The 22263-nt window shown below is 36.7% G+C and overlaps 1 protein-coding gene across 1 annotated transcript in view; it reads left to right on the top strand.

The window, feature by feature from the left end:
- Nucleotides 1-22263, top strand: part of SLIT2 (slit guidance ligand 2) — a 344129-nt gene that overhangs the window by 15637 nt on the left and 306229 nt on the right. Inside the window, exon 4 of the mRNA XM_023533952.1 lies at nt 2115-2186. Coding sequence (XP_023389720.1) covers nt 2115-2186 — 72 coding nt within the window. The remainder of the gene's footprint in view (nt 1-2114; nt 2187-22263) is intronic.

Consider the following 22263-nt stretch of genomic DNA (forward strand, 5'->3'; position numbering starts at 1 on the left):
TTATTCCGCATTTCCTAAGACCCTACTGAGTGTCAGAGAAGAAGGGAGAGAATGCAAAGGTGGGGTCTTCATACTCAAAGAGTTATAGCCTCATGGGAAATGGACCAGTACGTGAGTAAATAGAATACGGCCTCAGGGACTCTTCTTTATCAGATGCCATGGGGATACGGGGACACAGCCAAGGAAGGAAGGAGAGTTTCACAGAGGACGTGAAAACAGTACCATTCGGAGAAAAGGGGAAGCACTCCATACAGAGGGCTGGGGGCTCGAAGGAACATGCTTGTTGCGGCTGGAGAATCATGGGTGGTGTTAGTCCGATGGTTTGAATCAGATTGTGAAAGCCCATCCCTGCCCTGGGATTGCTTGTTTGGATCATGGGCATCTTTCCAAGAGTGGTTGCTTCCCTAGAAAAAATTCTCATTACCACCGTTGTGAACATTTGCAGTCCACTTTTTGAGAGAAAAATACAAGGCCATAAGTAAATTATATTTATCAAAATTGTATAATAGTAGACTCTGGAAGCAGTCCTTCCTCAGAATCATGCCCAGCAGAGAAAAATAAATAAATAAAAGCTTTCGTTTCACTTTAAATTTAACCTCGTTACGTGCTTTATTCATAAAATTTCATGTAAGTGGGAAATAAGTGTACCCTTTCACCACTAATTTTATTATTTTCTCCCTAATTGTCTTGGCATACTTTTTTATGAGTATATATTTTATTAAGCTCTGAGAATGTTTCTGTAGATGACCAGCTTCTTCAATAATTTGAGTTATGTAACAAAGTTATGGCTGCCGTCTTTGCCTCGTGGCATTTTAGATTTGGAGGAAGTTTTGAAGTTCACCTGGCCCAACCGCAGGATTTCTTTTTTTTAACACCCTTTGCAGGAAAAAAAAAAAAAAAAATGCTTAGGCTCTTCTTGAATGCAGGAGAAAGAGTGAGAGTTTCTCAAGTCAGATCATTCCTTTTTTAAATATCTTCGATTCTTGGAAAGATCCTCCTTACGATCTACTTTCTTAAGAGTTATAATCTCTGTGCCATTTTTGCCTTCTGGAGACCAAATAAGTGTAATTCTGCTTCCACCTGATGACTGTTTAAATATATCAAGATTGATATGTCCTCTTCTTCCTGTCTCCTTAACATTTATCTTTAAATCTTAAGAAATACCTCCAGTTTCTTGAGTGTGACATTAGTGTCTGGACCTTCTAACTCTTTTCTAGAGCTGTATAACAGCTAATAAGTCACTTAAATTGTGCATTTTTGCATCGGCTTGTCATAATTTAAATTTGGGAAAGGCAGAGAGATAGACATTTGTTTTTACTGAAATGTTAAATCATACTCCTAAAACAAATGGGATTAGGATATTAATACATCAGGGCCAGAATTTAACAAGTACGCTTAGTCTGAAAGAACAGTCATGTACCATCAGCGATCAAGTTGAGTTAGAGTTACAATCGAATTTTCTTCTAAAACATTTAAACATTCTAATATCAGTTAAACATTTTAGAAACATAATTTAAACATTTTTGGGACACCATTTAGTTATAATTCAGCCTTAAATTCAGTTAAGGGTCAAGAACTGTGGGTTGAGCTTTGAACTTTTCGATTTCCTTCTGATTTTGCCTACACACTGGCACTTTTTCACGCTTTTTTTTTTTCCTGCAACTAAATGAAAAGCTAACAAAACTAATTTCCATCTTCCCACAGTACTTTGGCTGAAAATTTAGGTCACTTGAGACGACAGTAGACGAATTAGTTTAGGGCGCCATTTACTGTGATATTTCTGATGTATGTTGAACTCTCGGCTCACCTGGACACTGGAGTCTGAGTCAAGAAGTCCTTCATTGTGTATATTCTGGTTGACTGATGTTGCAGGGGATATGAGTTTAGCGTTTAGGCCACAGGAATCATCATCTGAGTAAGCACAATGGAAAAGTGCTTTAAAGAGTCATGTAACAAGGTGTAACCATCTTTTGATTTGCAGTGCTTGAATTCTCTTGAATGTCACTTTATTCTTTTCTGAAATACAGGATAAGGCATGACACTACCAAATCGCAGTCTCATTGTTGGGTATTTTCTATGTAACATTCTCTTTATTTTTTTCCCCCCCTCAAAAGGCGTTTAAACAGAAATCACCTTCAGCTGTTTCCCGAGTTGCTGTTTCTTGGGACTTCGAAGCTATACCGGCTGTAAGTAGACAGAAATCGTTATTGCTGCTTTGGGTAGTACCTTATGTTTTATTAAATACATTTTGGATTTGTTTCCTTGTGTTTTCCTGGAATTTATTCACCAATAGATTAATGGATTAAGAGTTTGCTTTTTTTTGTCTTTATGGAAACTTATGATTGGTTTTCCGGTGTTTCCAGTTGTTTTATTTGGTTAGCGTTTTACTGGTTTATATATGTGTTATTGTAATTGAATTATTATTATTTTTTTTTGGTCATATGATGATGGAGGAGATTTAGCTAACTTCTTTATGGAAACTTTTGATTAAGTTCTGAAGGGAAAAACTACCACCGTACTTCCTCTTTAGAGGAAGTTGGCGGTGTTTTCTTGTAAAGTTGGGGTTAACGTCAACGTTTTCAATATCGTTTCTGTGCTCGAGTATGTTTATTAGTCTGGAAATATTATTATAAGGTATTTAAAGAGGGCTGTACATTTCCCCTTATGTGTTACTTTTAAGACCATAATCCCAAACTCTGCAACATGAACGACGGTAAGGATTTTGTATCAAATGCATCATTGATTGGTAACGGAAGTCTGGTGGGGAAGGAGCGTAATGTGAGTTTGAGGCAGGATCAGTTTTTCCTGCCTGAAATGCTTGTTCGCTGACCTAATGTGTAATAGTGAAAACACATTTTTAAAGGCTTTTAAATGAAATTTTCAGCCATGTGAATGATTTTGTGCAGATGGGAGATAAGCTGCGAAGTGTTGGGAAAGTAAATAGCAACGATTATGGATGTTCATGGATGTCGCGAAAAAAACTGTTGGGCTGTGTAGATCAGAATAAACTGCTCAGCAGGCGCCCACGGACGGCGGGGAAGGCCCACGTGTTCGCGTTTGCAGGGAAAGCGAGCAGAGTGCTGCTTTCCGAACTTGACTTCGTAGCCAAGGCTTTGCAGCCTCCTGGTTCGGTACTGTTACCAGTTCTGGAAGTAGGAGGACTGTCCTCCCACAGCTCCCTCGCCCCCATCCGCACTGTAGCCTGGATCTCTTTTAGGTTCTCCTGATACCTTAGCTCACTGTGGAGAGACGTTTCCTAGTAGTGTCGCCAGCTCACATGCCAGATTTTTCCCTGGAGTCCGATGTTCTGGAGTCCGTTCCTTTAAGGGAAGCCAGGTCACCCAGCAGTATCTCTCTTTGTGTTCCCTGCTGCTTAATTGGCTCAATTTAACCAAATTAAAAAAAAAAAAATCAAATAAAGAAACCCGGAGACTGCCTTTTATAACAAGAATTGTCTAGGGACTATTTTTACCGAGGAACTAGGATGTAAGCTGTTATAAAGATTATATATATGTGTACATATTGACATTTATATTTACATGTTTGTGCTTAGTTTCTAAGAAGGGCCACAGAGATGGGTTTAATAGAATTATACTTTCTGCTTTAATTTTTGGTGATCGGGGGAATTTTGAAGAATTGATTTCAAGGCTAGTATACAGTGAGGACCGTTAAACTACTACTTTGTTAATAGCGTGCATATAAAAACATTCCATGTTGTCTAGAAAATTGTCCATTTTCTATGAAGCCGTGGAAATATAATTTAGACAAAATGACTGTCATCTAGCATTAAAATTACGAAGCTGAAGAGGTGTGATAACTTTAACACTATCTCTGAGAAACAACAGCATTTGATTTTTAGTCTAGAAGTACTCACATTAATTTTCTTAGGAAGCTTCATGTAAAGTGGTGTAATCCAGCGCAGAGCCATCTATCCGCCAATTATACTTTGTTAATTTTTTTTGACAATATCACGTGGTGGACCAAGGGATTTTCTTTTATGTTTTGATGTGATTTTATAACTTTATGCTGCTGCTGTATGAAAAGAGACTTCAATTCTTAAAGAAGTGTATTAAAGAAACAGAACCCATACAACTATAAGGTGACATTTTCTAGTTATTTAAGAGCATTTTTAGAAATAAGAAATAGGTAGCTAGAAAATGTGTTCGGATTTACGATGTGCCTGTTTGGCTCACAAGATTTCTTCTGGGGAGTCACAGAAGATAAAGTTTTGTTTGTTAGATGGGACTGGTTTCAAGAGGGACTTTTGAATGCTTTGATATTCCTGAACTTAGAGCTTGATGGTTAAATGTTTAATATGAACTGGCATTTGACACCTGACATAGTCACTGGATGCACATGGAAACACACAGGTGTAATTTTTTTCTGCATTCTCACGTCAGGAATATTGAGTGGAGGCACCACTGTCTCACCTGAATTAGATTTATTGGGTTGATGGCCATGATCTTTCTCTTGAAAGGATAATTATAAGCTGCATGTGGCCACTATTTTTTTTTTTGCATGATGGTGATCACTATTTAAATTAAACAGCCATCTTTAAGAATCTTTTAGAAATAAAAGAACAAAAGCTAGCGAAGCTGACTGCCTAGTTAGTGTAATTTCTAAGAGGGAGGATTCAAGTTCACATTTTCTTCACGTGGTACGGGTACCTAAGTAGCTCACCCAAAACAAATGTTCTAACTGATGGGAAAATGTGCACAAATCCACATACACAAATATCCTTTAACGTGCTCATTTAAAAATGAATCTTTCGCAAGAAGGATGAGTGACAGAACAAGGGATATAGGATTTTTGACAAATAACAGGGAAAATATGTTGGGACGGGAAATATTCGTTTGTTGCATATACGTATTAAACGATCCATAATTGTCCTACTAGATAATGTAGTAGAACCACGCACATCTAGAATTTATGAAAGAAACACATTTAGAATTTCTTCTTTTATAAATTGTTGTATAATGCTAATTAACATCTTTTCTTTTTCTACCTTTTTGTATCTTTTAGCCTTGTTTAATTCTCTTTTTTTCCTGATACATAGTGAAAAAGCTTACTAGTTTAATAGATAGCTCATACACTGAATTTTGATTTTTATCATTGTTTGCTTAGATTAAAACTAGTCAAATGTACCGACTTTATGTAGTTTTTTTTGTGCTTTTGTAATGACTAATCACCATTTGACTCTTGGCTGAAAATGAGATTCCAGGTAAAGAAGCACACATGCTAATTTTTGCACTCTAAGTGCAATATAAAAGAAAAAGAGGGTACACTGTATATGACTTATGATTCGACACGGTCGGTTGCTGCTCGCGGCCAAATATGCTTTTCCTTTGCTGTCTGCTCCAATTTCTCTTTGGATGGGTTGAGAAAGCACTACAAGTTCAGGTCAAGATGTTTGCTCAGAAATAGTAGTACAGTTGCAGCTGTGTTTGTTGGAGCAGGAGGCTAGTTTAAATAGCATTACCATTTATCCAGTCCATTAACAGAACTCTGTAAAACAATACCAACTCTGCATAAACTACAGGACAGTGTAATAAAATTACGAGCACTTGTTGACAGATGGAAAGTGTAAGTAAAGGAAAAGTAAAGGGCCATAGGTTGAAGGTTAAAAGAGACAGGACATGGTTTTCTTAACTTATCTGGATACCCCATCCTCCCTCCCCTTTGCTCCTCCAAAACTGAGGTTGCATTTTTATTATCAGTGTAAGAATGGAGAAAATTATTTTTAGAGCAATATGGAGCTGGTTAACTGACAGAGATTTCAGTGGCTTTTGAAATGGTTGATTATGATTGATCGAAATTTATGAATAGCTATTATATATATGAATAGCATATACAAATCTTCCAGATAAATGTAGCCTTAAAGGTGACTTACCAGTGAGTGAATCCCACTTTTCAATTTGAGTTTGCAGCTACTAATCCAGGCTCATTAGAGAGGTATTTCATTGGTAGTACTGCGGTTGAGTATCTGGTTCTAAATATTTGTTTTGTGGTTTTCAGTTTATTTCTTTGAGTATTATTATATTTACCCAGGCTTCTAACATAAGCTTAAGTATCCAAAGCATGTAGCAAAAACTCATTTTTCACTTGTATCTACCAAAACAAAACAAAACTAAAAAAATAAATCCATAAGTCCCGGGGATTCATTTTCTCTACTTCTTTGAATAAAAGTTCTTATTTCTGGTTCACAAATGGCATTTATTATTCCCCAGTGAGCTCTGGAGCCACAGAATCATCTGATGTTGTAAGTAGCGATTTTAAATCCAAGGGCTCTTTTTATGGCCTGGTGACTCTACCTGAGACAAATAGATTTTGACCGCTTAGTTTGATTGGTCAGGTCACAATTTGTTTGCTGTCGTATACAATCTCAGATTCTCAGAGTTCTTTTTGATAATAATTGAGGCTGTTTTCGAGGAAAAGTTAATTTTTTTGTTGTTTTATGAAAGTAAAAATTAATTTGCATAGCATAACAGATGTAGTAGTCTTTATTTCCTTTGCTTTTGCTTAGTCCCATAGAAGGAGCCTTAGTTTTTTGTTTTGCAATAGTTGTAAGAGTAATATATGGTCATATTTAAAAGGTTTAAGCAGTTCAGAAAAATAGAATAGAGGAAGTAGAAATTATTCATTATTCCGTAACCCGGCTATGACCACTAGTATACGTGTCAATTTATTAACTTACTTTTCTTTCTCTATAATTATGCATACAAATGCTGGCACACGTATATTATGAAAACATTTTTGTTTCATATCCCCCAGGTCTAGTGTAAGGCTTAACCTTTAGAAGGCTCTCAGTAAGTGTTTGATGTATTGAATTAAATCTCTGTTGGGTTCAGGGTTTGTAACTTGAATGAGCAAATAGTAACACTGAGAAGGCATTATAAATAATGGAGAACCAAGTAAAATTTAAAAGATAACTTAGCTAATTAAATGCTTAGTTCCCTTAGGTTTTCTAAACATGAAGGGTTTTGGTAAATACAACAAAATCAAAGTGACCTATTTTTCACCTAAGCAAAAGACTCCTCAATTTCATATAATACTATACTTATATAAAAATAACGTCCTACTTTTCTGATGTCCATTTCGTCCCTTAAGATTCTTGTATTCAAGGATAAAAGCAGAATACAACAGTGGAGACCAAGTCAAAAATCCCCCTTGAATTAATTTCTGCCAGCTCTGATTAAAGTGTGGGCGTCTGGAGGTGTCAGGTGCCATAGTTTCCTGCTTCATTTTCCTCTTGGCCTGTTTGGCCCCCGCCACAATAAATCCGACAGCGGTTGTGCAGGGATTGCAGGTTTCAGTTGCTACGGTTACCGTTGTCCAGCCAGATCGACATCATCACTCATCTGGTGAGCTGCCATGATAGCTACCGCTGTTCTCTCTTGCCGAGGCTGCTGAAGAGCTTTGTGGGCAGGGCCACGGAAGTGCTTCAGAGGTGGTGTGCTTGTGTTACCGTTTGGTACAAGGATGCACTGTTCGTATTGTTAATGCTGACACTTTGCTATGGGGAACGGATCGACTGTCTTTGAAAACAGAGAACCAATAAGAAAAAGAAAACTTAGAAAAGTGTGAACTGTCAGTGTTTGAAACACCAGGTCCATTATGATTTATTAAGTAACTTATTAATTGGTTAGCTTTATTGGGCCCAGGGGACCCCGTTCTTGTCATTTAAAAAAATAGAGATATACAAAGAGGTTTTAATTTAAAGAAATTACTATTATATAACCAAAGGTTTGTTTTTAAGGCGGTAGACGGAAGACTGGGTTTATGGGTATCTAAACACACTTCACAGTAGCCGCTATGACTTGCTATGAAAAGGACAAGCCATTGACTAGGACTTACTTTTGATTTTGTTCTAAATCAACATGTAATCCTATGGTTTAGTAGTTGTAAATCCAATGAAGAGTAAGATTGTACTTGAGATTTTTGCCAGGCCTTGTGTTGACAGTTTTTACTTCAAAGAGATCTCTAGTAGAAGACATGTTGCTGGAGAAACTCAGCACTTGGCAGGTTTCTGCTGTTGCCAGCCCAGAGTGTGAAATCCATAGCGTACTTCATGGCACAGGAAAGTCAAATGCAAGGTGTTTCCTACTCAGGTGCACTTGTTTAGATGGTTGCTTTCCCGAATGTAAATGTTTCTGTCTCCACCAACAAATACTCGTGGTAGACCAACTTGAACGTGGAGAATACTGTGATACATGCTGGGGAGAAAAATTGGCATAGTGTGAGCCGCCCCCCGCCCACATATATCGTATTTGTGGGCCTCAGCCATTGCTAACATCTGACCTGTAATATGGAAATTAAAGCATAGAGCGATTGTGTTTTCTCAAACATGAATGTAAGTATATGGTTTTCTATCATTGAATTTGCATCATCAGGGAATATTTTAAGATTTAACTTTAAATCACAAAATTGCCACTACGGTCTCAAGATTATAATTTAGTTACTGAGGTTTACATAAATATTAATCCTAGGAATAAGTGTCCATAGTGTTTTAGTTCTATTTAACTAATTTTAATGTATTTACATTATGTTTTAAGACACTAAAATAAATTAATTTATGTCATAAGAGAGTGGCACAAAATACTAGTATTTCAATGCCTAATCAGATACTAGTGGCTCTGCTATCTTTGGAAATCAGTTGACACTTCTGGAGTCAAGTTTCCTTATCTCTAGAATATGAATGATCGTATTTACCTCCTAGGGATATTTCAAGTCATAATTTAGATTCTGGATTCAAAAGAACATTGACGGCTTTCAAGTATGATAGAAATTATATTTGTATGATTATCGTCTTCTCATTGCAAAACAAGATAAGATTAATAGTCACACAGGTGTCCTTGCTTCTTGCCCAGTAAGCAAATCTTCTGGTTCTATTTCATTTCTCTTTTGCGTTTATTCTGTAATAATATATACATATGCATAGCCACATTTTTTTTTTACCACTACAAATTAGCATAAAATGTGATTTTGCACCATTTTATTCCTCCTTATTTGGCAGCACAAGGTATATTAAGGCCAGAATGTCCTTAATAAGATGGCTTACCCTCTCCCAGTTTATGATTCATATAAAATTCCTATATAAAATGAAACAGGAATAGAAACAGGGACTGTGACTCAGGAACCAGTAATGTTAGTCCACATATTTAGATTATTTTTTTAATGATGTTTTTTCCTCAATAACACAGTAAAGGAAAAATATGAATTAGAAAATGCTGAGTAAACTTCTTAAATGATAGGTAATCTATTGTGAAATTTACTCAGGAGATTACGTACGTTGCTAAAGAGCATTTTTATCACTAATTAAAATTTTAATTTTTAAAACAATGTAAGATTTTAATCCATTGAACTTGTAATATGCAGAGGTGATTTGATCTGTGGAGCATTCTGTAAATTTTAATAGACCGCACATGTGATTTAAGTGCACTTTAGACTAAACATCATGTCAAAATGCTGTATAGATCGCAAACCTTTTATCACGGATTTAAACAACATTTGATAATGAAAAAGTTTCGAGCTAGAAGTTATTTTCATTTTGTTTTGTTTGTACCATAACTCCGATACTTTTCATAAGGACATAAGATTTGCAGTCAGATAAATGTTTATGTCTTCTTCATTATCTGTTAACCATAACCAAGTTAATTACTATGACTGGTTTCTTTATAGAGGATTATCCTTGAAATATCTGATATATTGTGATATAAGAAACTTCGAGCAGGAGTTAAAAACAACAACTGAATTCTAGAGAAAGAAGCAATGAAAAGTAAAAAGGCATGTTGGCTTCGAATGTACAATTCAATGATACATCATCTGTATATTGCATTGTGTGTTCACCAACCAAAATTAAATCTCCTTCTGTCACCACATATTTCTTTAAAAAAAAAAAAAAAAAAAAAAAAAAAAAGGCATGTTGGCAATACCCGTGGTCTAGGGTACAACGAGGCTATGTGAAATGTTATTGAGAGAACATCTGTGCCTCTTGAAATGTCCCCCAAATGAATGTGTACAGCTAAGTATAGCAACTTGATTTAAGTGTTTTAAAAAGAAAAACTTAAAGAAAAGAGAAATAAATAAGTCTGGAAACAGAATGGGAAAAGATATCTTTGCCCTGTCATGATAGGTTTCTTCTACTAGTGAAAGATTAAAGCTTGAAGTATGTGAATAGCTGAGAACAGCACACAGGAAGGTTGATTGCTTCCCCTTCAACAGTTCCAATTGATTGAAAAAAAAGCCTAATTTAAAGTTCTGTTTGTTCTATGTCTTAAACCATCAGAATTCTCTTTTAGGACCGAAGGAATGCTCGGGAGGAAAAGGAATCCAAGGATAAAAAGTCATTGCAAGCCAACAATTGTTCCTAATCCTCACAAAATGCTGGAGAAATTAAATTTATTCTTTATCGCGCCAAGTGTTACCTAGGTCACTGGGCGATGGGAAAATTGGACTGGAAGTCGAGTAGGCACAAGCTTTGTTTTGTGTCTACATGCTTAACCTTAGACACGACAAGGCATCTTAGAGTGTTGTGGGAACTTGGTTCAGAGAATTAACACCAAGACTTTTATTACCCCGGATTTATAATAGGCTGAGCTGTCAGGAGATGAAAATGTTGTGTTTACATTTCGGTGTTAAATGATCATTTAATTAACACCTAAGGAAAAAAAAACTTGTGAAATTCTTAGCAGCTTTTATTGTTGGTTTCCTGGGAGGTTTTAATATCCAAGTTTTGTGGAGTTTTCTTTTTGTGAGTAGAGACACAAAAGACATTATAAACTTTTTAAGGAAGACAAACAGTTTAACCTTGACCCTTTTTTAAAAAAAATATTAATTTAAATTACATTTTAACTCTGGTGTGCTTGTTTAAAAGGTTTCTGGACTAAAACATTAAAATACATCTTAATTGAACACTTTATTTTTTTTGTAAACATTTAACATTAAATTTTATATAATTTACATTGTAAACTTTCTGCTGTAAAACATTTAAAATTGCCACCTAGTTTACCCAATACGTTTAGAATATTAATAAATCATATTTTACATCTTTTAAACTATAGTTACATTGTTTTAAGAATCAGGCTTAAAGTAGATAATCACAGGCCAGCAGATTCTGTGGGGAAAAAAGGTACATTATTATATTATCCTCATCATTATTTAATTCGAGATGGTTACTATCATAATGAAAGAGATTTATACTGCATGGAGACAATAGGAAGGATGATGCCATTAATATGAAAATTCAGATCTACTTCATTAATTACTAAAAGATTAGATGTTATTAAATACCTTAATTTATTCTTGATCTTTCATTGAAACAGTTAACCCAAAAAGGAATGGTCTTGAGGCCAATTAATAACATTTGGGAAATATTATTATGTACTGTCAAGGGCAGCTGCACACTTTATTTTTCTAAAAGTATTATTAGAATTTACATCTGTTAGTTCTCTCATTTTATCTGGATACACAACTTCATTTCAAGTATATGAAACTTTTAAAAATCCCGTATTTACTAAATACTTGCTGTTAAAATCTTTTAAAAAATTTTCCAGAAATGAACATGCCATTACAGTGTGGTTTTTCTAAGTGCACTATTTTTATTCATACTGAAACTAAAAAAGTTTATCCTTTTTATTAAAGTTTAAATTCAAATGCCTCAGGATAAAACCAGCTTTTCTGTATTATTCATGGTAAAAGAGTGCAAGGGGGATTGAATGTTATTAAAATCTCTTAATAGAAAGCCCTGCTTTGAACCAAGAATTAGATTCTCATTTACAAAATACTGCCGAGCATTATATAGGCACTTTGTACAATGTTATATGCTCTCCTTACTTCTATCAAGTTTCAGCTTTTCTCCAAAACTATCCTCATTTTTTTTTTAAACCCACATCGATCTTTCTCTCCCCAAAGCTGCTTCTCTACCCACATGGTAATAACAAAAGGCCTCAAATAGGAATATTGCTTTATAAACTTTATTTCCTTTTCATAAGGATTGGCTTTTTGATTGAAGTAGTTGCAAGACACAAAATGCTCAAAAGTTTAAAACTATGAAAGAGAAACAGAGAACGAGAGGAGTAACAAAACTCAGTTATGTAACATATTGGATACTCAGTATATTCTAAATGATATCGTTCATTATATCAACCAATATTTTCAAAGCCAACATGGTGATGTGTGTGTGTGTGTGTGTGTGCGTGTGTGTGTGTGTATGTGTGGTTGGGAGTTGGGGATACTAAAAGCTATAGAAATATAAACATTTTGCCAATGTTCAAAATGCTTGGAGAATAAATATTTAGGGAAATTAACATAGGTAAATGTGTTGCTTTACACTAAGAATGCCAATAATATGTTATTATGCTAGAAAGTCAGTGTTCAAATTTTATTCATTAATTAATTGGAATCTCTAACCAGAAACTAAAAAGAGAGATTCCAAGATTTATTTTAGATAAAGTCTCCAGATTTGCATCTTAAAAAAAATAGGAATAACTGTTTGATACATAAAAAATTATGCTTTAACAAATATCCTTGATAGTTATTCTATCAAAACCATTGTATGTATTCAGATTAGGAAACAGGATATCTAGAAACACTCTACTTTCTGTAGTGATTAGGTTAGTAAAAATTAACTTCTCTTTTGCATAAAACTCTTTTGCCTGACTTTCAAGAACCATTGTAATCTAGTTCTACATTGCCTCTTTAATTTTATCATTGCAATCACAGCGTATGTGTTCATTACTTCCCAGGCAAACTAGTTTTCCCGATAGTGCTTGGGAATTTCCAGCTCATTTCTGGACCCCCTTTTTTTTTGGCTTTCAATTTATAGTAGTTTAACCTCCTATAAACTTCACCTCCTCTAATCAAACCTTTCTTAACTGCTTCAATTCTCTCCAAATGATCGGTCATCCATTATATTGTAGTAGTTACGAGTACAGACTGTTGTCGCGGACTGCTAGGGTTTGAATCTTTGTGTAACCTTGAGAGTGTCACTCAGTTACATGCCCTGTGCCTCAATTCTCCCTTGTGTAAAATGAGGGTAGTAGAACTTACTTCATGGAAGTATTGTGTAAATTGTTCACTAAATGACTAATTTAAGGCTTAGTATGATGCTCGACATATAGTAAGTGCTAAGTATTTCATTTTGTTTTTATTATTAAAACGACAGTTATTGTCTCATACGATGTGCTGTTAAGTATTAGTCTCTAATCCTAATGTGTGAACTTTGCAATGACTCTTTTCTTATGTTTGTCTTTGCTTTACATGTAGCATCTAGCCTAATGCAGGTTGGTTAAAAAAGGCTTTCTGACTGAACGCCTGTCGGAAATTAAGCCTGAAAAACGTCTGCGAACAATAGTTTGAATTTGGAATAAAATATATGTGGCATGAAAACAACACTGGACCAGGAGTCAGAAGACATACTAGTTATGTCCCTTGCTCTTCTGGTCACTAGCTGCAGATTCTGAGCAAAAGTACTTGGCCTCTTTTTGAGAAACAGCTTCTTTGCTTATTCAAGTACATAGTAGGTCACATCACCAGAGTTTATCACAAGGGTCTCTAGGGGATGCTCAAACAAAATTGAGGGAAGGAGAGGAAATCAAAATATATCACAGATTTGTTCTAGCTCTCTTTCAAAAATTTATAGAGAACGCTTCACAGGACTTGCACAAATGATAATGGTAGAATTATTCATGATAATAAACCAGGAATTAGGTAATTAGATTGTGGATAAATGAGTTTGAGATTGTTCTCTCTCCTATTAGCAATTTAGAAAATAAAGGCAGTTTCTTTACTAGACAAATATTGCCTGCTTACATTTTGCTCGGCTTTGCTATTAAATGTGAATTGTTTGAAGGCTTAGGTTAAAAAAAGTAATTAAAGGAGATTTGATGGTTATGCTTTATTAAGTGGTTATCCTGACGCTTGATAATCCCACAATGTAAGGTAAGTGGTGTACAACTGAAGTGGTTTCAGTAATCACCTACCTCTCAAACATCGTTAACGGCAGCATGAAGAAATGAGTTAAAAACTAAACAAGGCAAATCAAGGGAAGATAATGGAGTTGGTTAATGCAGGTTTTATGTGCCTATTTGTGTTACTGTCTTTTGATTTAGACAGGTTGGAGAACAGGGATCATCATTTTCTGTAATTCTCTCTAGCACATGTATTGTGCACCCTGGACAATTGAATTTTCCTGACCTTTTGAGGAGAGTAGAATGTATAGGACCCGAATACCCTGAAGGCAACTGAAATCTGGAATCTGTTTCTAAAAGACAAGCTCACCTCTGAGTTGGTGTGGTTTTCTCTCTCTCTCTCCTTAAAGGGAGTGAATTCCACACCTAATGAATAGTTTCAAGGAAAGTTGTTAATCAGGTACTCCAAATGACCACCCTGGATTCTTCTTTTATTACACAGGAACGTGAGGGAATGAGAAAGCAACACAGTTACATTTGATAAAAGGAAATACTTTTTTTTCTCTCCCCACCCACCATGTAATCCTCTGGAATTTCGTTGACGCCGGGAAATTACTGCAGCAAATAGTGTTGGAAAAGGCGAAGTTCTCTGAATAACACTTGTAGCTACAATAATTACATTAAAAATCACAAAGTATACCAATTATCATATTTTAGGGCAAGTGTTTTCACCTGAGAGAGTCTGAAAAGATTTTTTTTCTTCATTCTCGTCAGTCTTACAGTCTTATACAATGGGGGCAGTAAGACGATTAATCAACATTATTTCTTGTTCTTTCCTCAGTTATCAGATGCCATTCTGTTGTCCTGAGATGAGATACTAGGTCAAAATCAGGTGAAGAACTTGAACTACATATGAGAGAGAAGCTAAAAAGAAGTATAAATATAACAATGTTATTAAAATGGACAGATGTTATTCTTCACCCTTCCTCATTCAAAAAACATACACTAATTTAAAGAGAAGAGTGTGGCCAAAAACAATAGAATCCAGATATTACTTTATTTTCTAAATTAAGTGACCTGGTTTATTGACACTATTAAAGTGTAGATAAACGTGTTTTGCTAGAAGTTTAGTTATTCCCAGATAGGTGTTACACCCACATCACCCGTATGGTGTCTATTGCAAGTTACTTTTGTTCTATTATTATAAAATGATTCAGATTTAGACTTTTTAAAGTATGGCTCTTCTCCCCAGTTCTCAAGCCTATGTGATTTGAGTGCCTTGAATTTATTGCTGTACTGATTTCTTATCTTTATTATATTTCAAAGCAGTGATTCCTAAAGTGTCCAGTGATACAAGAGAGATGCATTCTGTGGTCAGATGTGTTAGGAAATAATGAAAGTCATATCCCCTGTGGTGACTGCAGTGTGTACTTCACGTTAGTCCCCAAGGAATTGCGCCATACAACATGTGTTTAACTTTAAAAAGTTTGTTTCTCAAAGTTATTGGACTATACAAGTCCTCCTCTTCCTCTGCTCCCCACACTTACACTAGTTAAGCCAGATGACAAGGACGACCTTTCACTGTTCCAAAGAATAACAGCTCTTTGTGAATTCTAATTAAAAATTGGAAACCATTTTAGACATGGGAGGTCGAAGTTTAAAATTTATTTTTAATGAATGAATGAATTAATTTATTTTTTATGGTGACATTGGTTAATGAAATCCGATACCAATGTGGTCAATTAAATCAATTTTTACAGTGCACGGGCTTGAAAAATCTATTCTTTTCAGCCCATCTTTGAAGATGAACTTGGCATTCTATGTTCTTTTTCTCTTTAGGTTCCATCGCCATCTATCATACTGTATATTTTACTTGTTTATATGGTTGTCCCAATTAAATGCAAGTTTCACGAAGGTAGAGACTAGTAGTCGGTGCACAAGAAATTGGTCGAATGAATGATTTACAGGCTTGGCAACAACTGTCAGAATTTGAATCCTAGCTTCAAAGCTTCCTAGCTGTGTGACTGGGAGCACCTTTTTTAACCCCTCTGCCTCAGTGTCCTCTTCTTCAAGATGCAGATGATTAGAGCATCAGTGTCACGGAGTCATTGAGAGAATTAGGGGTGATGCACAGGGTTCAATTGACGTTAAATGTCTTTTTGTGAATCAAACGATTCTTGAATTCACTGAGGAAAAAAATAACCAAACATCCCTTGCCATCTGTTAAAATCATTTGTTATTGCTTTCTGGTTTGGGGCTGAGTTCCACCCCCACCCTCACCCCCCAGTATTAGACTGAGAAGCCTCGCCGTGCAGAGACATGTTCCAGGCTGCTGCTGCATCTTTCTTTCTATGCGTTTCAGTTCTCCATTTTCATGGAGTTTTCTATCCTCCCAGTCCTGCTTCTGGAATGCCGAAATCCCACTTGTTGCGAATCAGGCACTGCTTTACTTTCTCTCAACAGGGACCGCTGCCGCTCAGAGGATGCCACCACCCTACCTGGGGAGTGGGGTCCCTTTCCAGGTGTGGCTGTGCACTACCGAACAACAGACACCTTGTAATGTGCAGATGTGCTCCCGTCCTTTTTAATGTAATAATCCACACACTGCTAAGCTTGGGGAATTAAAAGTATGCTACTTTGACTAAGTCGAATATAGTGTAGAAATGGTTTCACTTTTCTATTATGATTATTACTTTGTTAACAGAATCCTTTCCCTATGTTGTACACTCTATGAGGGCTTGGGCATATTCTTTCTGTTCATCAGAGAACAGTGTTCACGCAGAGTGGACACTCAGATATTCACAGGCTGACGGAAAAGTGTAGGCAGTATGGATTCAGAGTCAGCTTTCGTGACAAATGAGCTTAGAGAGCATTCGAAGCTTTAATTTTTAAAATATCTTTGCATTTGTTCTCCCTTGATAGTGTTTAAGTTTAGAGAGTAGCGATCTGTAAGCTTGTTTAATCAATATATCTTATGTCAATATAAGATATGCGCTTATGCATAGGTGGCTTTTTGTACCAATTTCCTTATGGGGGTATTGAGTGTCTATGAGAGCCTGCAGAAAAGGCTACTCTATGACATCTTTTATAGTGTTTATCAATTCTTCCTTGATATTTTTATATATTTGTCTCTGTGTGTGGTTTTGTTTAATTTACAAGTAAAATAACCGTGCTACAAAATTACTAAAATGATAGGAAGCAACCGAGACAGCCGGTTTGATCTCGTCATGAGTATCCTGCCTTATGTGAGTATGTAAGGCACATTTAGCTTAGCCCATTTAGCGCATTTCTACAATTCTTCGCCATTCCAGAGCATGTACTTCTGACATTTTTATTAGGCTTTTGTGTTTGGTCACTGTATTAAATTCAGCAATTTAGTCCACTTAAATGATCTTCCCTGTATAAGGGGTAGAGGGGAATTCCCAGTGCCCGCACTTAAAGAGCCATTATGTCATCTTAGTACATCCAGCCCTGCAGAGACAGTGCATCATGACAGCTCAGCTGGGGAGCTGGGATGTCAAGGACTGTGTCGTGGAGGGCAAGGCAGTGAGGGGGAGTCAGTGATGAAGCCTGAGGTGTAGGGTGAGCGACCCTTTGCTGATCTTTGGCCTGAGAGACCATTTAGCAGACAGAGTGAAGTTTGCATCCAAGGAGTGTGCTCGGCCTGTAATCGTGATTTAGTTGTAGTTTGTAGAAACCACTCAGGAGATCATACTACCCATTGTTATTTTTCTTGCCCCAAATCAAAGTTCTCTCTCTCTCTCTCTCTCTTTTTTTTTTTTTTTTTAAATGGGAAAAGCACACAGACATTTCCAATGTATGGCTGGAGGCAGACTATAGACCACTATGTAGAAACTTCGGTGCTTCAATACACCCTTCATTCCATGCAGGGAAATATTTCCTGATTGGAGGAAGAGGTGGCGATGAGGATGGACGTGTTGAAGTCAGCAGCGTAGCTCTCACTGACTGAGTACGTGACACGGGACCTCTGCCTTGTTCATGGTACTAGTTACTACTCACTTGATCTTCAACAACAGGAAGGAGAACCAAATGACAGATGAGAACGCTGGGGCCCAAAGACCTGATGTAGTCGGCCCAGTCGGCAGGTCTTGCATTTGAATACAGTGCAGTGCACTGAACCACATATGTGAACTGGACTGGGGACAACAGTTTCTTTTAATTAGGTAAAAATACTAAAAATTCATGGGTTATAATCTGCTTTAAATTCTCACCATGTTTTGTGCCCTGTTAGCTGCGCACACATAGGTACTTACAGGAAGCTTGTCGCCTTCTCTTTCCCACCCCATCCTGTCAGTTATCCGAGCTCGAAGCTCAGTGTCACCTTGACTCATTTCCTCTCTCTTATCACCGCTGTCAAGTTCTGTCGACGTTTTACCTTCCGCGGACCACATCCATCCGTCTTCTCCTTCCCCTGTCTTTAGCTCACTTCCGAACTAGGCTCCCCTGCTCTCTGATTTCTTCGCCCACACCATCGTCTGCCCAACGGCCAGAGGTGTCTTCTTAAAGTACAGCGACGGTTATGGGTTTTCCCCTGTCAAAAAGCATTTTGTATATTAGCGTAGCAGTTTAGATTTAACAAAACGTTTCCCTATATATTACCTTCAAAGGGATGCCGATAAATATATATCTCTGCCTCAGTCTTAAAGATGAAATGACCGTAGCCTAAAGTGGTTAAGTGAATTACCTGCCCACCATTATAGGGCTAGTAACTTAATAGAACTATTATTTTCCTCTAAACCTTTGCCCAGTGTCTGTTGTCTAAACTCCTCCCTTGGCCTTCTGTGTTTCCTTGGTGGCCCCATATTATCATTCTTATTTCTCGATATTTTCTTATTATACCATATACTTGAAAAATTATACAAATTAGCTACTTCTGAGTCTCTGGACTTTTGCTTCTGATTATTTTCTGTGTCTTCTTCACCAGGCAATCTTCTGTTCACTACCCAAGACCCAGATCGTGCCCTCTCCACCATGAAGGCCTACTTGATTTCACTGAAGAAAACATGACCCCATTTACTCAATGCCTCAGGCAAATCATGAGCTCCATTTGGAGGTCTCACACGCTAGCCTAGCGCAGGTTATGCCTCTTTCCTGGTGCGTTTCTTCCTTCTCCTTTACTGCCTGACAGAATACCTCCCATTCCCCTTTTTGCTGATAGTATGCCTTGTATCTCAAGAGAATATTATAGCAGAGGTCATATTTTATTTATCTCACTTTCATGTTAGGTCCTGGTCCATCGTTGGGACTGCTTTGTTGACTAAATGAACTTACTTTAAGATTGTATGTAATGAGCTCAAATCTATCTCCCTTCTCTGAGGCTTTTTTTTTTTGGAGAATTTAGTTTGAGCCTGCTTGCCTCACAGTGGTGCCTCACAGTCTTTCTTGTGCCTCTGTTAGTTTTATGTAACAGCTGTATTGTATCAGAGTGAGTGTTCCTCTCTCTCTCCTTCTAGAAGTCAAGCTTCTGGTGACAGCATCTAAGTCTTTTTAATTTTTATGCTCCCCAAAGCACCTACCATTTCACTAAACACATGATAGAGGCTCAATAAATGCTTGTTAGAAAGATTTAGGAAGAAATTTCCTCCAAGTGAAATTTCTGTCATTGAGACAGAAAATTTCCTTCTAGGGAAAAAACAAACAAACAAAAAAACTTCAGTAACACCGTATCTGATTTTTAAACAGTTCACATTTGAAAAAAAATGTGAGCATGTTTATGTATGCAGAATGATAAGTCAATGCAATGTCCAGATAAACAATTGGTATAGTTATTGTATTGCATCATGTTTATTATGGGAGCATGTTATGTTAATTTATTTTAGAACTTAAAAAGAAATGGCATGTAAGCGAGCATGCTGTGGTAAAGAGAGCCAGGTTTTCGTGGACAGATAGGATAGGGTCCTCGATGTGCTGCATGGGAATCGTTCCCCTGGCTTGGTTTCCTTATCTCGTAAGTGAAGGTAATATACTATATATCTTGTTGGGTTGCTACGAAGATTGAGTTTGTGCTATTACTAAAGTGCTTACACTTAAATTCTCAATAAGTATCATTAGCGTGTTATTAGAAACACTGATACTCTATTGAATTTGTGTGCTTTAATCATGGGCTTGAAAAGTAGAACATTTCACTTGAGTTTTTAAAATGCCAGGATGATGATATCTATACCCAAAATAATATTTCATGTCAGCCAGCTAATCGTGGATGCTTATTTAAAAAGCTCTTGTTTTCTTTAAGTTTTCAATAAAACTATTTAAGCATAGAAAAATAGATGGTTATGGTTAGTGGATTAGCTATATGCTTTCGCTTGCAAATGACTATGACACTTGTCTGCATCTGGCTTCAATAGTAAGGACAATTATTATATCACAGAGCAAGAAGTTCAAAAAGGTCAAACCATAGATTTTCATTTCTTTCTGTCTTTTCATTTTTCCATTCTCAATGTCAGCTTGTCCTAAGGCTTTGCTCCTGGTCTCAAAATGGCCATCATTTAGGGCTTCATGCCTCCTGTTTCATATTCAGTGGAGGAGAGAGGAAGAAAGAAGGGAATGAGAAAAGAAAGAATCGGAGGGAAAGAGGTAGGGGAGGAGATATCTCCTGCCAGAATGGATTCCAAATGCCTTCCTTTAATCGATTGAACCAACTTGGGTGAGATGCATAACTGTAGACCAAGAGATGCAAAAAAAAAGAAAAAAAAAGCCATGCGGTGATTGATTTAAACTAGTTAAGACATCTCTCTGGACTTTTGGGTAACTGAATGAGATCAGGATTTATTAAGCAAGGGGAGGGAGAGCCGATCGATGTAGGAAAGTAATCAACACTGTCTACTATGGTTAAAAACTTTAGTTTTTCATTTGATTTTACCATAGAAATTTGGAGACGTTGCTATTACAGCAAGTGCATAAAACTGAATCTCTTAGAATTATTGATTTCTTTGTGCCTCATTTTCACATGCAGGGATAATAGAGCCTACCTATCAGGGTTTTGTGATGATTAAAAATAAAATCTGTGTAAGGCCCAGTGCCCAGCACATAATACAGGCTTCTTCTGAGTAGTTGCTATTGTTGTACTTTCTTGGTCAGAATTATTTTAGTCTTTATCTCATCTGTACTTCAATTTTCTACTTCCAGACTTTTACAGTACAATTCCACAGCGGTGCCTTGTCACCCCCTCTAAGTTAGTATATCCAAAAAAAAACTCATAAAGGTCTTTTTTTAAAAATCATAACAGTTGATATTTTATTAACTGTTTAATCAAATAATCTCCTATGATGCTTACAGAAACCCTTGTGATGTGGATATTATTTTTGCTATTTTACAGATCTCTTTATCTTCTTCCTCCTCGAAAGTATGAGCCTCATGAGAACAGAAACTCTGTTTTTCTTCATTGCTGGATTCTGAGTGGTCATAATAGTGCATTTTCTTCCTATATCTTCCTACACATGGGAGACTGGTAGCTGGTCGATCAGTTTGTTGAAGGAAAGGAAGGAGGAATGGAAGGAGGAGTTGCATGTACCCTACAGAGGTTAAAGGACTCTCTTAGTGGCATGGCACTTAGCATATAAGCCCACATTCTTCGTGGGCTTTGGGACCTGCATACCCTGCTCCTCACTCTCACTCCACCCTGACTTTCTTACTCTCCTCTTTGTGTTCCAGCTGCAGAGGCAGAGGTACGCCTGGCTTTTCACTTCCACAGGACCTTTGCATAGCAGATTCTTAGGCCTGTAGCTCAAATTTCTGCTGCCTTCCTATACCTAGTCATTGTTTATTCTCTTTAGATCCTTCACATAAACAGTTTAAACATCACTTCCTCTGGGAAGCCTTCTGTGATCCTTCAGATTAATTCACCTTCTCTTTACACATCCGAACACTATAAGGATATTTTCCTTAACTGTTTTTAAAGACTTGTGTATTTGTATTGTTGACATAAGCAACATCTAAACCAGTAGAGAATTTTCACAAGCGTCTCTTTGAGCCAAAACTGATAATTGCTGGCAAGCAAGAAGTCAGATGCTCCAGAGAATGGCAATTTTGCAGTTTCTTTTATGCATTTGAAATTAAAAAGGAAATGTAAGGAAGATGATGAAGGTGAGACAAAACAGAGTGAGGAATGTATTATAAGGTACTTAACAGGATCATGTGCTCTCTTGTGGGCAACCGGTTATGCTTATTTCAAAGGCATGTTAACTTAGATGCACAGAAACAATGGACGGGGCTTGCTTATGGCAAAGATAAACCTTTTGCTAAAAAGTTATATGACTGGAATGTGACTACCCACCATAAACTTCCCAGTTAGGAATTTATGATCAGATCACCCTGTGAGGTTACTTTCCATAGAACT

The sequence above is a fragment of the Pteropus vampyrus genome, unplaced genomic scaffold (assembly GCF_000151845.1).
Source record: "Pteropus vampyrus isolate Shadow unplaced genomic scaffold, Pvam_2.0 Scaffold5, whole genome shotgun sequence".
Classification (NCBI taxonomy): Eukaryota; Metazoa; Chordata; class Mammalia; order Chiroptera; family Pteropodidae; genus Pteropus; species Pteropus vampyrus.